Here is a 24,957-nt window from a genome sequence, read left to right on the forward strand (position 1 = left end):
GTGTATACAGTGAAACATTTCCAGAATTAAAATCGGTATGGATTCTGGAAATAAATATTTTCCATGCACAATATTTTTACTTGAATTAGAAATTCTGAAAACAAATTCTATAATTTTCCAGATTGTGGAGGAAAGCTGGTTTCATTAAAGAGACAGGAACAGTTTACTATTAGTCATCTTTATTTGTTCATTTGTCTATTTTTTCATGTATTTCTTTATTTTTCTTAAACATAAAACTGTTAAAACTGTCAGAGGACATTAGTATAACAACCAGTCATGCCAGCTATGTATCCATCTAAATCTTAATCTTCCTTTTTCTTAATCTTTGATCCTTCCCACTGCCCTGCCTCTCTCCAAAGCCTTTAAGCACTTGGCACTAGACAGCATTTACCAGTTTTTAGTGTAGCATTATCTCACAGGCTGGTTTCATTTAGTTGGAAACATTTTAAGGGGCTCTATTTCCATCATGGCAAGACAAAGGTGAGATCCTGTTGATCTTAAGGCATACTAAGCAAATTAAACCAGCAATTTTAGGACTTTCCAGAAATCACATTTAACTTTGCTAGGTTTTGCATCTTCTGTAGTGACAACAGGAACTCTGTGTTAAATCTAATAAATTATTCTGGCAAATTTCCTCAGAAGTATAGGATTCCATTCTTAATAAATATTAATGCACTGCTTAGCAACTGTAAACAGCTGAAATGGAAAGATAAAAGCCAATTTATAACATCTTACAACAAAGGTAAAGTGACAGTTACATAGAACTATACTAGAGAGACTTTCAAATAAATAAATTTATGTGATTGTCAAAAAACTTGAGGTGCCTTTGCTCAGTCTCGAAGCCAATTCTTTAGCTCTCTTCGATTTCAGTTTTGAAGCAGTTCCACCTACCAAAGCCCTGATTGATATCCAGATACACACAGCAATAAATCTGAATACTGGATGTCACAGTCCCCTTAACTGTGTGCCACAGTCACATATGTGTAATAAACTACTCAGACTCACTCTGATCAGTAATGGGGACTGGAAACCTTCCGATGTAAACAGGTTAGCCTCTGCTGCTAACCTTAATCTGAAATGTAAACAAATGCTTCAGTGTCAAGTAGGAGATAGTTCACAGGGCTAACTGACAGGATTGGACCAGGGCCTACAAGCCAGCAGAACCACACAGGTCACAACTGAGGTCACTCTTTCCAGAAGCAGTGTAATAAAACGCTTTTTGACCCTCAGGGTCTTGTCATAGGTCCTTCTTGTTAAACAGCAACAGTTTTTACATTAAATAGACAAGCATATGTCTCTTTCTGAATAGACAGCCATGGACACTTACAATAAGCACTGGAAAACAAAAAAAAAAGGAGTTGCAGTTGTTTGGCCTTTTCCCCAGTTTTTGAGTGAGTTGCTGTGAAGCTCTTTTTTTGTGTGTGTGTTGCAAAACATTCTCTGTACAAACAAAATCAAAATCTGAACAAAAAGTTTCCCAGATGCACAAATAGGTCACATGTCCTGTTTTGTTGTACTTCCTGTTCGTCCCAAGTGTTCCACACTTCAGACTCGAGCTCGCTGTGACAGTACTTGCACAAGATCTGCATTTCAGCCACATCCCGGCTCTCGTCTCTCACAGAGCTGCAAGTCTGTTAGCTGAAGCAAAAAAGAATCACAGGATGGTCACGTAAAGGTAACGTGTGATCGGCCGAGATGAAACTCTGGAGTTTGTAGCTTGTCCAGGATGGAGAGAACACCTCTTCTCTTTTTTTGTTTTTCGTGTTTGAAAATGATGCATTTTGTTTTTTGATGTTCCACTGCAGTCTCTTGCACCGAAAGGTTGGATATCCGCGGTGCGTGATTCATTATGAAGCGGAGAACCTGTTTTTGTCTTTGGAGGATGAAGGAGAGAACAAGACAGAAATAAAGAAAGTCCATCCAATCATATCTCTTTCCTTCAACCTCTCCAAACCCCCCCGCCTCCCGTGCTGCTGCAGTGCCGACTGGTGAGCAGGAAGAGAGAGGAGGGGCGGTTTAAACCGATCAGGGATCAGTGGAGATCAGTCCATGTATTGATCTATGATCAGGAGCAGTGAGTGGGTCCAGCCCCTCCCCTCTCCTTCACCGCCTACCCTAGCCCCCCCCACCCCCCATCTCCCCAGTTCCTCCCTCCCACCCACCCACAACCCATTCGGAGCCCATATCAAAGCAGCAGGACCTGTAGACAGAGGTGCCCCCCTCTGGCTCTCCATTGTCAGAGGATGATGCAGCAACGGCACAGTCGCTGGCCCCCTCCATGCACAGAGGGGGGAGGCGTTACTGGGGCAAAGTATGCGTGCACTTTGATATCCGGAAGCTGGGCCTGTGCAATAAAGAAATACATTTATTAGTTTGGTCACAAGTTTAAATCCACTTGTCATCAGCATAAATGTAATTTATTTGGAGCTTTTATTGTTGTATGTTGTCAGGTATGAACTTGGTAAGAGAAAATTAGCCCAATAGCAGTGGGAGTGCAGGTATACATTTCATTCTGTATGTATACATTTTGACTTTGTGTGGAAGAAAATATCCATAATAGATTAAAATCTTGCAATGACAGACATGCCCATGATAACCAGTCTGAACGGTATTAGCAGAAAGAAGGAGCTTTACATAAGCTCACCTCTTATAATACCAACATGTTTTTACAGTGCTTTCTGTAATATTTCTACTGGGCAAGAATGATAATTAACACAGGATGAGACTTGGTTGCATAGACAAAACACCCAGAAAGGACATTAACTGAATGATGTTGAAACTTGTTTATCTTCTGAAGGAACTGTCAGCCCTAATGCCCATGTTTAGATTAAGTAAAATCTTCATGCAACAATATAGACCCATCAGTAAGTTAGCTGAAATGTTGACACATGTTAATAATTACCCCCACTAAATTCAGATCTACAATTATGTTCTTTCAGTTTGTCGAACTAAAGAAATTTGATTTGCCAGTTGAAATTCATGCAGTTTGCCATATTTACTTTTGTAAAAATGTTGCACTTTGTTGACTTTGAAAAACTATTTTCTGCTGAAAATTAGAAGCCATGTAAAAATCCTTCTCACCTAGAAAACAATGCTGAAAACAAACCAAGATTCATCTAATCAAAATCCCTAAAGTGTAAATAAACCGCACCCTTTTCACAATAAGAAAAGCAAAAAAAAACAAACATGCGAATGAACATCTCTTCGCTTGTGCCGCTCACCCTGATGCGCTTGATGCCAGCCCTGGTGACTTGCTGGCAGTCGTAGAGTTCGATCCGTTCCAGACGGTGGCAGCTCTTGAGGTGCTCCAGGGTCACGTCGGTGATGAGGGGACAGTTGTCCAGCTCCACCACCGTGAGGCGCTCCTGACCACAGGTGCTGTTGCTGAGAGCTCTGATGCCATCATCGGTGATCAGCTCACAGTGGGACAGGGACTGCCGGGGGGTGAGGAGGGCATGAGAGAACGGACGAAGACACGTTGATGCACAGCCAGGCTGAGAGGGTTCTGGCACAAATTCAGACAGTGCAGGTCTAAATGTTTACCAACGCTTGCAGCCGTGGGCAGTGGATCGACAGCTGAACCAAGGTGTTATCGGTCACCTGGGGGGGAGGACGAGCTTGATTAGAAAATGTCTTCACATGTCTCCACACAGCTTAGAGGCTGACATCTCAATGTGGAGTGATGCGCTGCATGATAATGTGTTGCAGCGAGTCTCTCTCTGTCCTGCTCGCTGCATTTAATAGTGATTCAAAGGGTGTGCAACAAGAAAAAAAACCACATAGTCATACTGCTCCAGCCTGCTACAGTCTAACCTCTTCACAGAAGTAGGGGGTGAGCGAGAAAGGCCTTGAATTTTGACACGATATTTTGAGGAAGTATTTTGATAATGAAGAAGCCTAATTTAAATAGGCTTCTTCAGGACACCGGTTACTGAAAGAAGTGATATTTGTATCACTAAGTTGCACACAGCTGCATATTTATTGATGCTCTTGTGGAATGAGAGGATTAATGTATCAACAGCAGAGAAGATTATAATAAAAAATAATATTTTTGTTCTGTGTTTTTATTCAACATCATTACATAAAACTTGTCAAAACAATAAATCAAAAATTCTTATGATGATAGAAAATTTTTCACGATAAATGATGAGCGATACGTTAAATGCCACATATTCACTTACCAGAATACATTCTTCCAGGTCCATTTTTTCAAGCTCATGACAGTTCTGTGGGGAAAAAAAAAAATGGATGGGTTGTTCAGAAGTAAATTCAATTCAATTTAGAAATAGTAAGTGAAATAGATGGTTAGCTCAAGACCCTTCGCATTGATGTAAGACCCCGCCCCGGCGTCAACAATCAGCTGGAATGTGGATGACAGTTACTTATGGATGCAAAATGTATACATTATACTGTCAAGAAAAGGTTCAGGCAATGTTTTTAGCTATGAAGACAAAGTATGAGGAGGAAAAGTCATGAGCAGCAGACTCACAATAGTCCCATTGCAACTCATAAAAAAAAAAAAAGAAAAACAGCTTGAGAGCGTTTGTGTGATCAGATCCGTGATCAGTAGAAAATATACCAACTTTGAATGTTGTGCAATTCCATTAAACAACGTTTGCACTCAGTAGTGCACAGTGTTCAACACTTAAAGCCCTCCTAACCTTCTGCTGATAATCTGACGAATCAGTGGTGTTCATTTTCCCCACAGAGGAGCTACAAGTAATGGGGGAGGGGCAGAAACCTACCATAAATGCAGGTAAATTCCACACATTGAGAATTAACCTCGTCCAGTAGTACTGTTGTCCAGAAGACCGTGAGTATGTCGTAATCTGATGTGAAAGTAACCAGTAAAAACTAATAAAACTCACCCGTGCAAGAACCGTGAACCCCACATCAGTAACAAGCGAACATCGCGCAGCCTCGAGGATTCTTGCAAAACAGAAAATAAAGCAAATATTTCCATTAAAGAAATCTGTGACCAGGAGGGGGTGCTGACACCAATCATGAGCTTCAAATTCAAATTTTATGCATTTAGATAAACCAGCTACGTTTAAAGTAATGTCACTTACTTGAGTTGAGGACAATTAAGTCCCAGTGCAGTCAGAGAGGCGTCAGTGACATTACTGCAGCCAGATATGCAGAGGATCTGCAACTTGTGGCATCCCCGACACAAACTGACCAGGCCTTCATCTGTTATTTGCTGGTGGTGTCGGACAAAGAAAAACAAGTTAGAAGAACATTCAGTCACACAAACATTGCCCTCAGTTATCACTAATAGTTAGTCCATTCAATAAAAGAAATGATGGACTTACTGTGCAGGACTGCATATTGATGGTGGTCAGTTCAGGGCAGTGCTTCTGTAGCTGCTTCAGTGCGCCGTCGTCCAGCTGGTTTAGAGCAAAACACATTGTTAGTGAGATCTATTTCTATTATTTAGCTGTGCAATGAAATACTTTTCTTTTTTTTAGAAAATTTGAGATTTTTTGCCAGAGGTTTACTCCCTTTTTTCTAACACTCCATAATAGATAAAACATTTTATAAATGTAATTCACACAACCATATAATAATGCACTGCAAAAAGAAACAGTAGTAGTAAAATGAAATAAGTTGTGTGCTTTACCTGCGTGCAGCCTCTGAGGAAAAGTGCTCGTAAACCAGTGCAACCTCTAGCCAGGGCCTCAATGCCGTCACGCGTGATCTGGTCACACCACGACAGATTCAACATCTCCAGCATTCTGCAGCCGTCGCTGCACAACATCAACGTGAAAACAAAAAAGGTGTGAAAATCAAGGCGCTTTCACAAACAGCGTTTGCAAAACGTTTAAGTGTGTAAGACCTGCAGAGTTAAAAGCAGGGCTACGACCTCAGAAATACCTCAGGGCCTTGAGGGAGTGGTTGGTGACGGAGACGCAGGAGGTGAGATCCAGCTGTTTGAGCTTGGAGCAAAACTTGCTGAGGCTGAGGCAGGTGCTGTCTGTGATCTTGGTGCAGCCGTTCAGGTTCAGCACTTCGATGTTTCTACAGTTCTGAGCAAATGTCCTGGGAGGCAGGTGAAGCGTTAGAAAGGGAATTTCTCAAGAACCGTTTCATTTTTTTTTTTTTACTTAAAAGTCAGATCGTGGGAGTGCGTGAGGAGCCAATACAGTCTTATTTCATATGTTGCTCTTATTCGAAACCTTCAACCCTTAGCTACATATTGAACTTCTTCATAGTGCATTTAAAAAGGTTTTCATACCCTTTGAAAGCGCCTCGCACTTTGTTACAAACTAATGTATTTAATTGGGACTTTATGTGATACAGGAGAATAACTGAAAGCTTTAAGACTTTTTCTAACAAAAATCTGAAAAGTGTGCCATGCCTGATATTTCTGAATAAAATCCAGAGCAACTAGGAAAAGAAAATGTGTTTCTGAAGTTTTCAAAGATTTATAGAGCAAACGGGCTGAAGAGGGTTGTTTGTTCAGGTGGGACCCATACTGAACTTTTTGTGACCCTCGTCTGAAAGGCCATCCTAATGGCAAAACAGGCCGGTGGCTGCTTTTCTTCAGCAGGGAGAGCACAGCTGGCTAGATTTTATGTGACTAGAGTCAAAAATAAAGTGCATATTCACAAATTTCATTGTCCAGATCTAGATTCCAATTGAAAATCTGTGTCAAAACTAACATTTACAATGTTGAAAACAATCTGAGCCATTTTGTAAAGAACAATGGGCAAAGATTTCAGTCTCTGAATGTCAAAAGCTGGTGGAGACATACCCAAAAGACTAACAGCTGTACAAAGATGAACCACATTTTTTCCTTCTTATTTATAAAATACTTGGAAGATATTCTTTTGTAGATGTGCCACGTATAAAGTCTCAACAGTCCTACAATTACATGACGAATAAATGAAATGCATGGCAAAATATGTGAGCAAATTAGAAAGAGCTCAAGGAGTAGGAACATTTTTGTAAACCTGCTTTTTATAGAAGCAACAGAGCCCTTCATACAAAAGAAGTGTATAACAAGAGGTTGCATTTCCTTCTTCTTTTTGAGTGGGTACAAAGTAAACTAGGATGAAACGTAAATAAACGAGCTCCCAGTAGAATCCCCAGGGAATGAAGAAGTACAAGCTGCTTAAACTTATAATCACAGAGGCAATAGCAGCAAGTAAACAAACCAACAAGAGAATGAGTTTCTTTTATTGAAAAAAAGATCAAAGCTGAAGTGCACTCATCTAATCAGTGTGTGCCATGGAGAGACAATGGGAATCTCACTTCATAGAAGCATCTCCAACGCTCAGGCAGCCCCTGAGGCTAAGCTGCCTCAGGAAGCCTCCACAACGCTTCGAAATGTTTTCTACCACCCGACCCTGAGGGACACAAGGCCAAACAGAGAGAGAGAGAGCGAGAGCGAGAGCGAGAGCGAGAGAGAGAGAGAGAGAGAGAGAGAAATGTGAGTGGGCAACAGGACAGTGGATCAGCTAAGACGTCACAGTCCACACCAAAGCCTACTGACCCAGCACTAAGCCTTCAGCTGGATAATGCTGCTCAGCCAACGTTCACATTTACACATGCAGCGAATACATTACTGTCCACTTTATCGCCTTCGCCATCAGAAGCACGGGACTCACTTCTATGTCAGTCTGGAAGTTGAACAAGTCGATCTTCTGCCAGTTGCTGCCATCTAGAGCCAGGACGTTCCACGCCTGAGAGGGGCACACCAGAAACGGACGGGGAAGCGGGTCAGACAGAGGTGGAGAGGGACGAATGGCATTTCCTGTAGCACGAGGGAAGCTGGTAGAGAGCCAGCCTCATGGCGAACTCATGAAACTCAGCATCAATACGTTAAAGACAATTTCCTAATAATCTTTAGAAATGTGAATACTTCCATTCCTTTAATGGTCAGTTTTACTCCCATATGGCCAAAGCAAATGACTATAAACAGCATTTTTTTTTAAATAAACTTGATAATTAAAATATGATAAGCTTAATATGGGAAATAAGCTAAAATGAAATTGCAATAATAATAAAAAAATATATCATTTTTATGTATAGAGCAATCAAAATTATTACCATTTAATTAGCAAAAGTTATTTAAGATTAAATCCAATTTGTGTACCTAAAAACATAATGTATATACATTTACACTATCTATGAAACAGATCTCAATGATAAATTGAAAGTACTTTAAGAAAATTTATCTAGAATGTCCAAAAACACTTTAATAACTGGTATTCATTTGTGATCTATGTAACTTTTTCTAATTTTAGTTCTTCAGTAAATATATCTCCAAACTCTGGGAAGGTCATTCTAAAAGTGCAGATGATGTTAATAATTCTTTACCAACTCTGACAAGATATCCAATACGATGAATAATTTAACCAAAATCAGTCCAAATAAGAATAAAAAAGAAGTAGGTTGGGATGAAAAGGCAGCCGAAAAATGGAGGTGTTGAGAAAATTATATAGTTTTCTCTGAGTCAGGTTACTTTGTCACTTTGAGATCAGCAGTAAAGGCAATGAGGACTGACTTCGAATGTTACAAGAAAAACACCAGGAGCTCCAGAAAAAGAAACGTATCCCTGTGCAGAACTGAACTTCAGTGTTTTTGTTTTTAAATAGATGATTCAATTCTAAACAGCTTTATGTTTTTAGTCCACTATGGCACTGTTAATTTGCTTCAGGCCAGCAGAGGGCACTTCATTATTAACACTGAAAGGAAATTCAAGACTGGTCAAAGAGTTTAAATCGGATCTAGGATGTCATTTAAAAGATATTTGCTGGAATCAGAAGTGCTAGTGGGTACATTTGCATAAAGTTTTGAAAGATTGTGCTTACCTTTGACACCTGTGCACATCTGCAGAGTGTAACCACGTCTAAATAGGAAAATATTCTGCAAAGAGAAACAAAAACTTTATCTTAATTTTGACAATTTTCACAGCTATTGCTATGGTTAGATGCATTTTCTCTTCTGTATCGTTAAACTCTTGTCTTCTTCTTTTTTAAATCCTCTCTAGTGGTGCATTTTCTTCAGCTGACACATTTACTGGCAACATAATCACAGCTAGGTCTTGATGTATGAATTTTTATAACAATTTCATAAAATGAAAGATTTCAAAGGATAGAAATAAACAAAAAGAACAATTAAACTTGCTTTGTCCTCCATTGTATCGATGACATCACATGAGGCACAAGAATCAAGAGTTGATCAGCAGTCATTGCAAAACAATATGGCAAGTGAACAACTCTGATTAGTCTCCTTAAGCCTTTCGTGATGTCACCAGAGGAACTGGCATCTGGAAGCTTAGATTTAATCTTGAATAAATCATATTTTACAATATAAAAACAACAGAAATAAGACATGTTCCGTAGATACTAGTTTGACTTATTTTAGTCTGACAAGTGGCTTTAAAATAAGGGGTAATCTGTTAGTTTGGCAGCAGGAGAGCCCAACATTGAGGCGGTGTTTGAGCTGAGGGCCGGTCATCCACAAAGGGCCGCATGCAGCCGGGCTACTGGGTCAGCTCAATCCATTAATCTGCCAATGAGTAATCTCTGGCACTCAGACATCCAAAACGTACAGTACATGCAAATACATAAGGATCCAAATGAGCCCAAAAACACGAACATGAACGCGTTTGCCGTCCCAGTTGCCGGTAATGAAACTACTTGTTTCGTCTCATAGAAGCTGTTTTAAAGGACGGATGTATAGAAAATATAGATTTAAAAGATTGTCACGGTGCCAAGGTTTAAAGTACAGCTGTCGTGTGAATGTCCTTTTAACACGAGCTGTCCATTGTTTTCCTCTCTTTAACCAGACAGAGGCTGTGTTGTGTTCTGAGGCGTGTTGGGTCGGGACATGTTCAGACATGTCCGTGTAATCTATACCAGAGTTTTTCTGTCAGCAAAGTAGGACCACACAAACAGTATAACATTGCTCCCAGTTCACAGACAGCACACACACACACACACACACACACACACACACACACACACACACACACACACCACTGTACAGGAACACAGAATCAGTCATCACTGCGGCTGACCAATCACGTTCCCACTCATCGATCCCATTTCTAATAACTGGTTAATGGCCATCACACTGATTATTGATAGACTGTCTGTTTTAATCAAGCACAATCTAACTTTCTATTAAAGTGTGTCAGAGAGGCTTTTTACCACCCACAGAATTCAGTTTATAAACACTCAAATGAAAATCAATCAGATGCACAGAAAATTGTTTGTTGTCCCAGCCATTCTAAGACGTGCGAACTACTAAGCATTTATGTGAAATTTCAGATTATCTCAGAATTAATCCAGCAATCAGTCCGACATATTGAAGTATGCGACTGCAGAGATGCACAATACTTCAGCTGCAGTTGTCATCACATCATCAGTTTGCAACAGATGATTTTATTTTATACCATAATTCAAATATAACATGTAACTGGCATGTGTGTCAAACTCAAGGCTCGGGGGCCACATCTGGTCCACCATAGCTTTTTATGTGGCCCGCTAGCCTCTAAAGGGACACATAAATGGAACCGACAAGGTAACAGTGTTTAAATATTATTTTACCAGTCAATATAAATCAGTTTTACATAAATTAGTTCCTCCAGTTTCTTGTGAATTATCAAGGAAATTTATGCAAAATCAACAAATCCCTGCCCTTTTTTCTGCTAATCCATAAGTGTGAGTTTATTGCAGATTTTTTGCAAAAATGGTTAAAATCATGGGCTCCAAGTGTTGGTTTACTCCCACCTTCCAGGTGGCAATATTTTTTACTTCTACTAAACAGCTGCATCAGCCTTATCTAATGTTGAGTTATAATCCATAATGATACGGAGAGTAATAAAAAGTCACATTTACCATCATAGAGAAGTGCAAATATTTCTAAATTACTACTGCAAACACTTTTTTATTGCAAAAGAAAAATCACAAAATCATGGAGCAACTGAAAAGATGTTCAATATTATGCAATTTTAACAATTCATTTCTATTTTAACAGTTTGACAGGTTTTATCAATACATTCTGGCACCACTGGCCCTTTAAGAACATTCATGATCTTGATTTGGCCCAAAAGGAAAATTAATTTGACATCCCTGGTGTAAATCTGATAGCATGTTTAGGGAGTTAAATTGATTTTTGACTTGCTTTTATGGCCACTTGTTTGACATTATGGTGCATCATGTGATTATAGAGATAAAAAAAAAAAACATGGCTGAAAAATGTGCATAAAACAGAACCAATACTGTTGCAACTTTCAGAAGTTAAATGGCAATTTTATGTTGCGCAGGCTTCAACAAAATGCGAAAAATGTCAGCAGTTATACTGCATTGTGTGACAGTTACAATTTCATAAAGAAGACAAGGCAGAAAAGGGGAGAAGTCAAAAACACAGCACAGCTAAACTCAGAGACATAACACCCTGACATCTTCAATAATGGCTTTTCCACCTGAATACACATAAGAAAGCACTAATCCAGAGATTCAATGCGAGAAATAAGCTAATAGTCTTTGATTGCCCTGTCAAATCCTTCCCTTTTTCTCCAGACAGGATCTTAACAGTGTACAGTCCTATTTGATGAAAAAATGAACACCTGACCCTTGAAGCGTGGCAAGATAAGAGCTGGTCCAGCTTTCGGCACAGTTTGAGGCTGGTTGCCACAGTAACGGCTCAGACATAAATTTGGGTGCTGCTGGTGGGGAGCCTGCTGAGTCAGCCCTTCTGCGTAAGGAGACCCTGAACGGCTCTGAACTCTCTCCGTCAGACGTAGTTCTTGTATATCACAGCTGTTTTTCACAGTTTATACGCGCAGCGAGCCGGCCTACATAACAGCTGCTTATCATGCACCAGCTGAGAGGCAGAGGGACAAGAAAACAAAGCAGAGAACTCAGGAACATCCACAGAGATAGGTTACGCACGAGCACAAACGCCAAAAACAAGAGCAATTATTCAGATCGACAAACTCTTATGAAATTTTGGCACCACAAAAATACAGCGCATGAATGACATGCTACAAACAGAGTGTTTGTCATGAAGCGGCAGACTAATAAACCTCCCCTAACCTTAGCAGAGAGTTTTAATTCAGACCTGCAGCTGTCTTTATTAAATGATAGCCTGAAAACTGCAAGCTATTATCATAATCAAATTATTACCCAAGCCAATATTCAGGAGAAAGTACCCAATGTTCTGTGAAGACGTTGTTCCTCATATCATGAATATTGGGTTTTGCAATGCTGACTGAAAAATAAAAGAAATCTCGAGTCAGTGTTTTAAGGGCAAAACAAAACAAAACAAAAAAAAGCTGATTAAATAAGAATCTTGTGTTTCCTAACAAATGCTTACCGATGATTAAAAACCTCCAGCCCTCTGATTTAATTAGCATGAGGCGAGTTACATTCCCTGGTTCATTATCCTGTTGATCTTGAATATGACACCCCTCGTGACGCTAAAAAGTGGAGTTATCCAGTCCAGGTTTATTTACGTGCACATTAAATCGTCACACAGGACTGAAGGACAAATCAATCTAAAACCACTTTTAATATTCTGTACAACCTTTCCTTTTATAATTTTGGCTTTCAGTCTTCTTTCTTTTGAGTTTATTAGCATGTCGCATAGAATAGAGTAGGTAGAATTCAACTTTATTGTCATTGCACACGTCACAAGTACAAATTAACGAAATGCAGTTTTCCATCCATGTTTTTCTTTGTTCGTTTGATAATTCGATGCGTCTACCTGATGAGAGTCGGAGGTTTCCTTGCTAGAACTTTCTTCTGGTAGAGCCAGTCTCTATTTGACTTCCCTTAAATCAGTCCCATCAGAAGTAACTCTTTGTGTTCTTCTTGTGGTTAATAGTGCTGCTTTTGTGTGAAATGCAATCTCTAAAACTGTGACATAAAAGTTTTAGTTTAGTTTAAATAGACCATCACTTTTCGCCCACAAGGAATTAACGGGCTTCTGAAATCCCAGTGAATCAAGCTTCTAATATAATTAATAACCGAGTTTCACTAGATTATTTCCGTTTTTTTTGTTTTTGTTTTTTTTTTACAGACTGTTTGGGATTTGACCGAATAATTTTCCAGATGTATTCTTCCCTCTACAAGTGAAGATATTACCAAAGCAGAAGCACAAAACCAAAGTGTTGAGCATGCTAACCGGCTGCATACTTCACAGCTTGAACAATGTTTTAATGAGACTACTCCTTCATGTCATTCAAAAATGCTTTTGTCCTTTGAAGCTAAAACATTCAGCAGGGCCACACTCGCACATCACTGGTATGAATGTCATAGCCCTTTAAGGAATTTGGAGCATTTGAACCCTTGTTTTGTTTACAGAGTGGAACTATGATAAAACAAACAACTTCAATGGATTCAAAAACATGGAATCTGGCGTGCAAGAATTAATAGCATGTGGATACACGCCCTCTTAATTGGACAGACGTCCCTTAAATTACGCATCATTAAACATCCTGTTGGGTCGTTGTTTTAACAATGTGATCCAAGCTGTCACCCTCAAAGAGAGGAAAGCTGGTTAGAATAATAGGAAACAACAAAGGAACCACTAAGGCGCAAGCCTCTCATAAAGTGGAAGACACTCCAGCGCCAGAGTCCACAGTAACAAAATAAACACCTTCAAGCTCAACTCAAAATTTTCCTCAATCGATACGGACAAGTTGTTTTGGCCTTTAAGGGGCGGTATTCTGTACGTCAGTTGTCTCAAACGCCTTTCCTAAAGGGCTGCCGTCTTTCAAATTTTAGATGTCTTTCTGTTGCAGCACACCTGGCTCCAGTACCAGCTCATTCACATGCAGTCATACAGCTCAACTGCATGCTAGTAAGGCAGTTTTGCCATTTAATTTAAGTTTGTAGGACAAGGGCCGCATCTACAAGTTACAAAATCTCGAGAACTGCAGTTTGAGACAACTACTGTACATTTTAGATATCTTCCTGCTGGAAAACACCTAAAAACAGATGGATTTGTCATTATTAGGCTCCTGCAAAAAGACCCTCAAAACACTAGATCCTAGCCCTCAACGACTTGAATTGTCCAGTTTTGCTGCATGTTTTATGACAGTATGAGGTTAAAAGCTCAAAAGGACAAAATTTGAGATTTCTTTCCTCAGTGTCATAATCAAAACAATCTGGTAGTCTGTACATATGCTGGGTTCACTGATGCTGATCCTGCTCATGTTTTGTCATATTCCTAGCAAGAAAAGGGACTAATGGTAATTTTTTACTTCATCGCCACAAGTCAGATGATTAAAGTATAAAGCTTAGCTTATGCTATAAGCAGACTGTTGATCTTAAATAAAAATTAAACATTAAATCTTAAATTTTAAGTCTGATAACTTTTTTATTTTCATCATATAAGAAACCATTTCAAGCTACTGTAGAAACTGTTTTAAGCACACGGACAACATAATGTCTTTCACCGAAAAACAAAATTATAAAGGGATAAAAAAATAAAAAAAGAAGCTCCATCTAAACCACAATCCATGGTTTACAAACCAGATTTACTGCTGTCACAATAAGTCCCCCTCACAGCTGATGTTGTGCAACTGTCTCGATATGACACATGTGACAGCGGGTCATGTGTTGCAGCTGGAAAGCGCATTCTACCCTGCCGGACCAGCGAAAGTGTGATGGTGCTAATGGGTGGACTGGTAGCCTCTTTGGAGTGCAGATGGAGCAGCAGGAACACAGCACTGCGGAATTCCCCACAAGCTAAGACAAACTATTTATAGCACACACTCTCTCTCTCTCTTACACACACACACACACACAGATATACAGCTTACACAGGCCTCAGGAGTGTTTCACGCATGCACACGCAATCTAGCATCGCTCAAGCACAGAAATAACATCATGTATCAGAGGAGGTACCTGCAGCCGTGCCTCTTTCCAAGACATAAGCTAACTCATACAAATCAGCCTGGGAAGATGAGCATGTGTGAGGCCACGCATAATGCCAGATTTATAGAGCGTGTGCAGCTGGCGTGTAACAAAATATTGGTCTGTGGGTCACACATTTAAACATGTCAAGGAAAGGGGCTGATATACAATCACACAGGCTAACGGCTGATTCGGCTAATGAATAACCCCGACCTAAGACTTCAGTCAAGGGCGATTTGTGTCGTGTCGTGGGTGAGAGACTGCGTTACTGCTTGTGTTTTCAACCCTACCTGAGAAGAAGCTCTTTGGGGAGCTTCTTGTTAATTGGCGCTTCATCGCTGGTCGAGAACACCTGCAGAGACACAAGATAAATAGCAATAATGGCGAGAGGATTGTAAGTTTAACAAGCTCGTAAAAACATGACAGAATCCGTGTCCTGCGAGCGTAATAACCGGGCGGCAAGCGGAACCGTTTAAAAGGTTTCATTTATGTCAAACAAGAGCAGAAATAGAGCCCTACAACTTGTTCACATTAGTCATCCAAAACTGAACTAACACATCTTTAATTTATACTAATAAACACACAAGAGGACACATTTGGCTTCTTGTGTCCTCCTCCCTGCAACATTATAATTCTGTCAGGCTGGTCAGCTTGTTGGCATGCTTATCTCAATTAGCCTACTCGCTGGATGTCTGGCCATCTGCTGAGCGGCACACACATACACACGTATGCTTAGGCACACTCGTAGGTTATTAAAGCCAGACCGTTCTGGGTGAAGAACAGTTTCAGGACGTTCCCAATCGAGCCGGGCTATGAATTCAGATTAGGGCAAACGCCCGCAATCACACAGCCTCTGCAGGCACACGCACATCCTGTCAGTGACACGTTTGGATCCTAAAGGAGTCAGTGAGTGTATCTAATGTGGAGGACTCCCTGCTGTGTCACATGCAAACAGGAAAACAAAGGGAAGGGGAGTGATCGCTGTGCAGGATGAGCAGACATGACCTCTTTGAAACAGAAAGCAGTCAAAAAGAGCAAAGAGATGACTAAAAGGGGGAAGTAAAGATCAGAAGACAGAAACTGAATTGCAGTGAAGAAAAATAAAAATAGAGATCATTTGTTAAAAACCACAATGTAAAAGAAGAACCGGGAGACAAATGAGGAGGCAAAGGTTAAGAGTTTGAGAGGTCGAAGAGACAAAAGAGAGGGAGTTTTTCAAACCAGTTAACCAAACTGGTTTGAATGTTAACGGCTCTGCTATGGTAACAGCGAAATGGACAAAGAGGCTTGAAATGTGGAAGCGCACTTAAGGCGTTTCATCACAGCTCACACCTCTGCAACTCCATAAAGCTCTGTCGCATTTTTTATGACTAAAATACATCATTATATTGAATTTAAGCATCAACCACTGCAGTGTGTCAATTTAAAGCCTTTTAGATCTCTTCAAGCTCCTCCCTTGTAGAAAACGTAGCTCGTCATTATGGTGTTAAAAGTCTTTAGTTTAATTTGACTGGAAAAAACTGGAATGGCAGAAATGTTCCTAAACCTTGATGTTTTTTTAAACATTTAGTCAGGAGAAAGGGGGAAAAAAAATATGCAAAAGTGTTTCTTTTCAGGGTTTTGTGACAGACCAAAACAAAGTATCACATAGCTGAAGTGGAAAGAAAATTGTACACAGTTTTTAAAGGTTCTTGCCAAAAGAAAAATCAGACAAAAGTGAAATGTATTCGGTACATTTCCTCGGTCACCCCTGAATAAAACTGCAGCCAAATGCAACTTTTAGGTGTCACATAATTAATAATTAAGGTCCAACGACGTGGACAGGAACACAGCAGGCAGGTATGTGAGAAACTTGTGGAGAAGTTTGAAGCGGTGTTGTGTTATAAAACAATATTCCAAACTTCAACACTTTACTGTCCGAATTCACATATATGACAACAAAAACAAAAGTAGGTGATTTTTGGCTGGAAAGCCGAGGCTATTCATATTAAATTAACTGGAATATAACCCATATAAAACTTAAGAATGATGCAAAGTCATTAATAAAATGAGTAATTAAATTAAATATCAAGTATCTAGATTACTTTATTGATGCCACCATTGCTAAAACATGGCTTTAACAATCAATTACAACATGCGTCTGTACAATCACTGCACAGGTGGTTTGAGGTGTTGAGTACTACTCTATCAAATGTCTGAACATGAGAAGAAAGTAGAAAAACTGCCTAATCCGTCCACCTAAAGCTGACGGCAAGGTGAGCGTTAATTAAACAACCAGCCAAGAGACCCACAGTAACTCTGAACAAGCTGCCAAGAGCCACAACTCAGATGGGAGACGCCAATATAATTTTGCACCCCAAAAGTCTGTACTCTATCAAATAGTTGGAAGAAGAAAACCACTGCTGAAAGAAAGCTTTCACATACCCTATTTTAAGGCCTCCACAAGCCATGTAGGGGGAAACAGCAAAACGGCAAATATGTGGAAGAAGGAGTATTCTGGGCGGATAAGACCAAAATTGATTTTTTTTTTCTCCCCCATCTACATCTAAAAACAAACATTGTACATCGCCATAAACACGCCATCTTTTCAGGAGCTGGCTGGAGTTCATGAGAAAAATAGATGGATATAGAGGCAGTCGTGTAAGAAAAACTGCAAAAATACTAGAGACAAGCAAAGAGGCTCCAGCAGAAAAACGACCTCAAACATCAAGCCAGCGCTAGAATGGAGGAGTTTACCATGATTGAGGATCTGTGGCAAGACCTGAAAATTGATATTCAAAAAGGCTCTTCATCCAGACTGACTAATCTTGAACTATTTTGGAAAAGAGGAGTAGGTGAGTACACTCATTTTGCAAAAACGAGTGTCTATGATGTAAAAAATATTTGAAAACCCATGCACCACTTTCCTTCCACTTGGAGAATGTGCGCCAGTTTGTTTTAGCCCAATAAAACACATTGAGATCTGTGAAGGACACCGCACATCACTTTTTGCAGTTGGTCTCGAAATGTTTTCAACAGCCTAAAAATCCTCCAGTGGAGACGATAAACGGAGCACACACACAAGTCTAAGGTGTTAACACCCTAAGGTGTTACAGATGACACATTTCAAAATAGAAGCTGGAACCTTCACGATGGAGAGGATACTCTAAAATCTTTCAGGAATTGAAAGTCCCAAAAAGCACAGAGCCCGTCGAAACGTTTTGTAAAACGGGAAAGCAAAAGCAGAATGGTCCTTTAAAGGTCTAAATAATGAGATCCAGAGGACCTTAGTGGAAAATGAGTCAGACTTTTATGACACAGTTGCAAGACAAAAGTCATAAGATGATTAAAGGTTCATGACAGCCTGCTGAGAGGAAGCAAATCGCCTTCTGAACAACTCTTAGTGTAGTTAGGAGCAAACTCCCATTGTCAGATTAAATAAAGATTAAACGATACGATCCCGTTTCCTCCAGCATCTGCAAAGGGAAATGGGTTGCTCAGAACCACCTTATAATTGCCATCTTTGCCGTCTGAAATGGTGATGGCAGCATCCTGCTGTGCAGATAATTTTCTGTGGTGGGTCAGAACAGAAGAGAGAAAACATGGAAAAGAAAAATACAGGAGGAAAAATTGAGCTCTCTGGCTGCAGGGTAAGGGTACTAATCCGACAAAACAACAAGGCAGGGATTCAGCTTTTTGGGGAAACTTCAGCAGTGATCCAACCTTATTCTGGAACGCCGCAGTACTAAGGTGCAAAAAGATGCATGCTGCCACATATATTTTCAGTAAACAACTCTACAAGTATTTTATAATCTAAAGAAGAAATTATGTTGCAAGTGTTTTACCTAAATGCTCCAAAAACAAAAGTAAAGTCCTGAATCTGTCAGCAGATTCAGGATAAAATGTTTTAAAAAAAAGACTCGAGCTAAGACTACCTCTGAAGCATGTCACTTATCTTTTACTTCAGCTTAGAAACTGAACATTTTATTTTATTTGTATACAACTAGTTCGCAACAAATGACCTCTAAAAGCACTTAAACTAAAAAGATCCCATTTATGCACAGAAATGCACTGTAAAGTCAGTCCAGTCATGTAGAAAGGTTCAAATTGACAGAAAACTTTGCAGATAAATTCAGTTTATTATGACAATAGATAAAATATTTCCATCTAATGAAATGCCGAGACTCTAGCTTGGCAGCAGTCCCTCACACTGAGCACACACCAGTGGAGAGGAAAGGCCACATACACTAAACAACAAGATAAGCAAAGAATTAGTCAATTTACAGGCCTAAACAAGAAAATAATTCCTTCCTTGCAATTAGTCTCAATTTCAACTTGTTTAAAAGCAAATTCCTAACATAAAACCAAAGAGAAACACAGAAAATCACAATGAATCAATGGACAAAAGAAACTTGATTACGAGTTTTGGATGGAGACTTTAAAATCTGCATTGATTCTGGAGCAGATAAACCTCAGCAACTGGTTCTTTTATTTATTATAACAGCAGTGCAGCCTCCCTACCCAGAAAGGTGGCATTCCTGTTCCTAGAGAGCTTGCAGCGAACTTGGACAGCCTGAAATTTTCTTCTACCAAATAAAAACTGCTTTAAAGAAATTACAGTTGTACTACGTCAATAATGGAGCCTTTTTGTAAAACCCGACTACAAAATATCTCGGGTGTCTAACAGTCAGCTATTTAGCCCGATCTTTCCTCGCCAGCCTAGTTTGTTTGTTTTGTTCCACAATACACTGGTTTTCATGCAAGAACACCAACACGTCCTGTTCTGATTCACTCACACTAAGTATGTGAGCACACCCAACTGAGAAAGTCAAGTACCGTCAAGTCAAACCCTAAAGAATCTCAGCAATGTGTTAACAGCACATCAGATAAACCGTGCTCAGCGCCCGTCGGACTGGGTGATATTAGGCCTGAATCTGCTGCGAAGTCAAATGTTGAGAGTCCAAAGTGTTTTTTGCAGGCCTGTTAGGAATAAAAGCTCGTGTTTTGACCTGCTTCCCTGTAACAGTGGATTTTGTGTAGCGAATCTAAAAAACAAAACAAAACAAAACAAAACAAAAAAAACACACAGTGTGTTTAATGAAGCATATCGTGGAGCCATTGTTCTGAAAGTCTGCAACCAGCCGTGGATTTAACAAAGGAGTTTGTAAACTAGTTTAAAGACACCATTCGACTTCACACTGACATGTGCTTGGCTGTGACGGCTCCGCTGTCACGGCTTATTTACAGCAGACAGTGCCGAGACTGTAAATATCACTCATAACATACTGAACCGAGATCAATGCTGATCAGGCCCAGAGTTTCCGTAAAAACTCTCCCTTATCCGTCTAGCTTTTATGCTAACAGAGCTAGTCGCATTGTAGCCTTGCAGCGTGAAGGTCCTGGGTTCAAATCTCAGGCTGGGATCTTTCTGCATGTAGTTACATGTTCTCCACATTAATTGTAGGTTTAGACAATGGATGGATGCATAAACTGTGGAGGAAAAAAGTTTTATATTTGTCTGACTTACTCATTCAGTCAGGTGATCATGCTTTTCAGTGCAGACTTGTTGGAGTTATTAAAAATAAAGAGCCAAACTGAACTGATTGTGGTTTCAAGCAACAAAAAAAAGAACAATTTGGCAAATATTTGAGATTGATTTACTGTAAAACTGATTAAACTAGAAGTCTGTTTAATGCTGCATTCACACCGGCTCCGTTTAGTCCGCTTTAATAGTGCTCTAGACTGTTTACCTAGAAAATCTTGCTTGTTTTGGGAGGTGTGAATGTGTAACCAAACTCTGATGTAAACCAAAAAAAAAGTGAACTCTGGTGCAAACTCAAACTCTACCTACAAACTTAGGTCTCAGTTCGCTTGAAATGAACTCTGGCACAGTTCGAATCCATATGTGAATGCCAAGTGGACCGGAGTCTGCTCCAAATGTAGGAAGCGGACTGTAGCGCAGAGCTTTCTGGGTAAATACAACCAAAACAAACGCTAGCAGGAGAAATGCCTCCTGGTTTTTTGCCAAACACACAAGAGAAATCCTACAACCACTAAAATCTGGCACCACTCTATTTTTGTTTTCATTGCGCGAGGAAATGCCTTTGTGCTCAGTGTCTTCGTCATTTCCTTAAGTAGTTCTTGGTGCAGCGCCATCATAGGTGGTAAGCAGGTTTTTCAACGTGTTTCGTTTGTTAACACACTGTGCAAAGTAAAATCAAGCCTCACAAGCTGAAAATGTAACCGGTGTTGTCACTTTAGTCCCCAATCAAACCGAGTCTACTGGTCTATCAGGTGTGAAATCACCCTAACAGGTTTTTAGAAATCCAAATTAAACCTCAAATTTAAATGAAGTTTATATTTGTTTAAATAATCTATAATACGTGAGAAATGAAGAGCTCTTGGGGGCCCCCTGTTGGCCTCAGGGGATCAAAAGCAGCAGCTTAGTTTGCTCATACCTTGGGCAGGCTCAGGCCCTCATGTGTAGTATGTCTTTTTTCTGGGAGGGGGTAGGGGGCCATTGGGGTAATCCAGCCCGTGTCTTCTGCCCTATCGGAGTGAAAACTAAACAAACGCTGCAGCCCACTCTGAAAGCCTGTAACCTCAGGCGACAGACCCTGATATATTGACTGTACACTCAGCCACAGCCCTGCTGTCTGTCCAGCAGTCCCCAGCTCCGTGTTTTCACTGTCTGCTGCTGGTGCGGGAGGACAACAACAAGATTTCGGATTACCCTTGACCAACAAAACGCCTCAGCTCCTGACTGCGTGTACAAATTAGGAGCAAAGCCCCACGCACGCACACACACACACACACACACACACGCACACACTCAAACACAGTTTGCTTATACAAGACTCCCTACTGGAGACAAACAGTTTAACCGCTGGTGGTCCACTCCCTCCCTGTGTCATTACCTCGAACCGGCTCTTGGTGATACCGTTCATGTCTGCGGCGGCACCTTCCTGCTACAGACAGAACCAGTGGAGCCGCTTCTACGGCCGATTTTGTCGCCGTTTTATTTTTGGGAGCGTAGGAGCCGAGCTGAAGCTGGGTCTTCACAACCTCCTCCTCCTCCTTCTCCTCCCCCCAGCCGCCAGCGAGGCTCCTGTCTCCGGGTCAGTGAGGAGGCGGCAGCGGTGGTGGTAGCGAGGCGAGGTGTGGGTCCGGAGAGGCCTGCGGTACCGTGAACGCTCGCTGTCTCGGAGAGCGAACGGCTCCCCAGCACGTCTCATCACAGGGCTACCAAAATAACAATAATAACATGGACGGTTCTGTCAAGTGACTTCACTTCCGCCTCTCCCTTCATCATCGCGTACCAGAACCAGTCAGCTGCGCCCGCCGAAACCGTAAAAAAACACTCGGTGAATGGGAGATTAACGCTCGTCGCTAACGCCTCATCTTTCTCACGTCGAGCTCCGTTACGGCGGAAGACACGAGCGCTTTCCTCGCTCTTTTCTGTTTACTTGCGGGGGGGAAAGGGGAGGGGCAACGTGACGTCATTGATGCGGGGAAAAGCACGCGTGGTCGATTTGTTTTGATTGTGAGGTCCTCCGGGGCCTGTTTCTTCTCAGCAATAAGGTACACGGGACGAAAGTTGGGCGTAGCAGAAACTGTCTGAGGGGAAAAGCAGTGATGAATTTATGCTTGTTTCATTTCTGGAGACATCCAGCTCCAAACTGTTTTTTAAGTCTGAAAAAGAAAATGACCACAAGTCCATGAGTGCAGTCGAAAGACAAAATTAACCCTATTAAATTCCCTTAAACGCACAGGTAATTTTTTGTTTTCCAATTTAAAACTGTTTCCTCGCAGTCAAAACGAATATTGAATATTACCTCGAGGAAAGTTGGAGTTGTCTTAGAAACAAGACAATTATATTCGTTGTTTTATACTTTACAGCCATAAAAAAACAAATAACTGTGGCTTTTATCTCATTTTTGCCCTGAGAGAGTTAAACTTCAATTTTTACTTGTTTTTGTAAGATTTTATGTGTAAGATCGCCACAAAAAATGAGCTGAATGGAAATCCTACTTTCAATATTATTTTACATACAAATGTGAAACTGTCCTGTGCATATGTATTTAATTTGATACCCTTAAATAAATCTAGAGCTTATTGTTTTCAGAGGTTAGTAAACAAACATCATAAAGACCAAGGAATACACTGGTGCATGAGGGATAAAGATGTGAAGTTAAAGCAGAGTGAGGATGTAAAACAATATCTTAAGCTTTGGACATCTCACACAGCACCATTTAATCCATTATCTGAAAATGGAAAGCGCTTGACTCAATGCAAAACCTATCAAGACTTGAATGCCTCCCTAGACTGACAGGTCAAGCAAAGAGAGCAGTAATCAGGAAAGCAGCTAAGAGGTCCATGGTAATTCTGAAGTAGTGGAGTTGATAGAAATATGCATAGAGCAGAACAACAACTCTGATCACCAAGCTAAAGCTACAATTTAATGGTTGCTATCCAACCTTATTCATGTGTTAGAACAGCCCAGTCAAAGCTCAGAGCTAAATTTTACAGAAATATTGTAGGGAAAAAAAATCTAAACTGTTTATATAGGCTGTCTATCTAATCTGATATTTGAGCTTTTGCACAAAGAAATATGTGAGTCTACATGTGCAAAGCTGGTACAGACACACAAAAAGACTGTAATTGTAGCTTTGACTACAGCAAACTAATGAGCACGGTGAACACACAATATATCAATTATCACAGCTACAAATCCACCCCACACTTTTCAGGTCTAATAGAGAAAATTAAAAATGGTGTGTTATTAAACGCAACCTGCCATATATATATTTTTTTTTTATGGCAGGTTGAAGATAAAAAACGAGCATGTGTTCTCCAGCTCTGTGGCTAGAGGGCGCTCTGACATAACCAGTCTTATCTGATAACCTTGTGACGTTTCAGTTGTGAAAGAAAGGTGATTTTTACACTTGCTAAGCAGCAAAACTTTACAGAAAGAATGTTCTGTACTGACACTTTCTAAATTTTTCTCATTTTAGGGAATTTTATACTTCTATTGCACAATTGCATCAAGTCACTCAACACAGTCAGCTGGATTTCCTAAGTTTGTTTAAGATTTCTGGAGTTAAACTTTTTGTTTTGTTTTTTTCATTTTCAGTATTGACAACATTTAACTTCAGATTAAATATTTGTGGAAAATAAGTTTGTCATTATATTCAGAGCAGGCGATCTTCTGGTTTCATTCTTATTAAGGGCTTTTTTTTCTTCTTTTTTTACTTTTACCAAAAGTTGCCCCACTGAAATAACTTGTTTAAGGAGATTTGTTACCATCATTGCATTAATTAAAGAGAGCGAGCATCTTTTAAAGGGATTTCCAGATTTATTTAATTTCTTCTTTAGTTCATATTTTGCTACCAACAGTCAAAGAGTGGCACTGAAATCTGGAATCAGTATATTTCATTTTAATCTTGTCAGACTCCAAAAACGTCGTTTTGTATTTTGTTTGTTTCCTACCTTTCTTTCCTAATGATGCACAAAGCATCTGCAGTGGGACGAGAAGGAGATGTGAATAAATAAGAGCAAACAACTGTTCTGCTTTTATTTCCTTTGGCTGTGCAGTGACTGCAGTTTTTATTCTGCTCAGTCTCTTAATAGTCTTAAATGGCTCCAGCCATTGGGGTGCTAATTAAAAGCAAACCTCATGAATGTTTCAAGAGTTTGCTTGTTTTACTGTTACACTTTACAATCTGCCCTTTTAGTTGCTGCCACAATTTTTTGTTTTTTATTTTGCTTATGTTTTTTAATCTCTACCAACCCTGATTTGTCTTAAAGCATGCCTGACAACATTTTGTTTTAAAGTTTAAAATAAGAGAATAAAAATCAAATAATTCAGAAAAGACCAGGATGTTCACTAAAAAATAACAGAATTACTCATATTAAGATATAAACTGACTAAAAAGATAATAAATCAACAAGAAAACCAACTAAAAATTTGTGAAAAAGTGAAACAAAATTACAGCAAATGTTAAATGACAACACAGACATGCAAAACAACCATATTTAAGCAGCAAACCGAAACACTAAAATTAATTAATAAAAAAAACATATCTAAGAAATAATAATGAGT

At 39.9% G+C, this 24,957-nt stretch overlaps 1 protein-coding gene across 1 annotated transcript; it reads right to left on the reverse strand.

The window, feature by feature from the left end:
* Positions 1-798: 798 nt before the first annotated feature.
* On the reverse strand, positions 799-22,332 carry fbxl2 (F-box and leucine-rich repeat protein 2). The gene is made up of 14 exons (XM_007547639.2): positions 21,773-22,332; positions 15,167-15,228; positions 8,817-8,871; positions 7,611-7,685; positions 7,255-7,349; positions 5,875-6,039; positions 5,621-5,747; positions 5,313-5,387; positions 5,070-5,200; positions 4,869-4,929; positions 4,182-4,226; positions 3,544-3,600; positions 3,222-3,434; positions 799-2,344 (listed from the first exon to the last, which is right to left on the reverse strand). The coding sequence occupies exons 1-14, from the start codon at positions 21,800-21,802 to the stop codon at positions 2,237-2,239; spliced, it is 1,299 nt and encodes a 432-aa protein (XP_007547701.1). The 5' UTR covers positions 21,803-22,332; the 3' UTR covers positions 799-2,236.
* Positions 22,333-24,957: the final 2,625 nt, after the last annotated feature.

This window comes from Poecilia formosa, unplaced genomic scaffold, assembly GCF_000485575.1.
Source record: "Poecilia formosa unplaced genomic scaffold, Poecilia_formosa-5.1.2 Scaffold21, whole genome shotgun sequence".
Taxonomy (NCBI): domain Eukaryota; kingdom Metazoa; phylum Chordata; class Actinopteri; order Cyprinodontiformes; family Poeciliidae; genus Poecilia; species Poecilia formosa.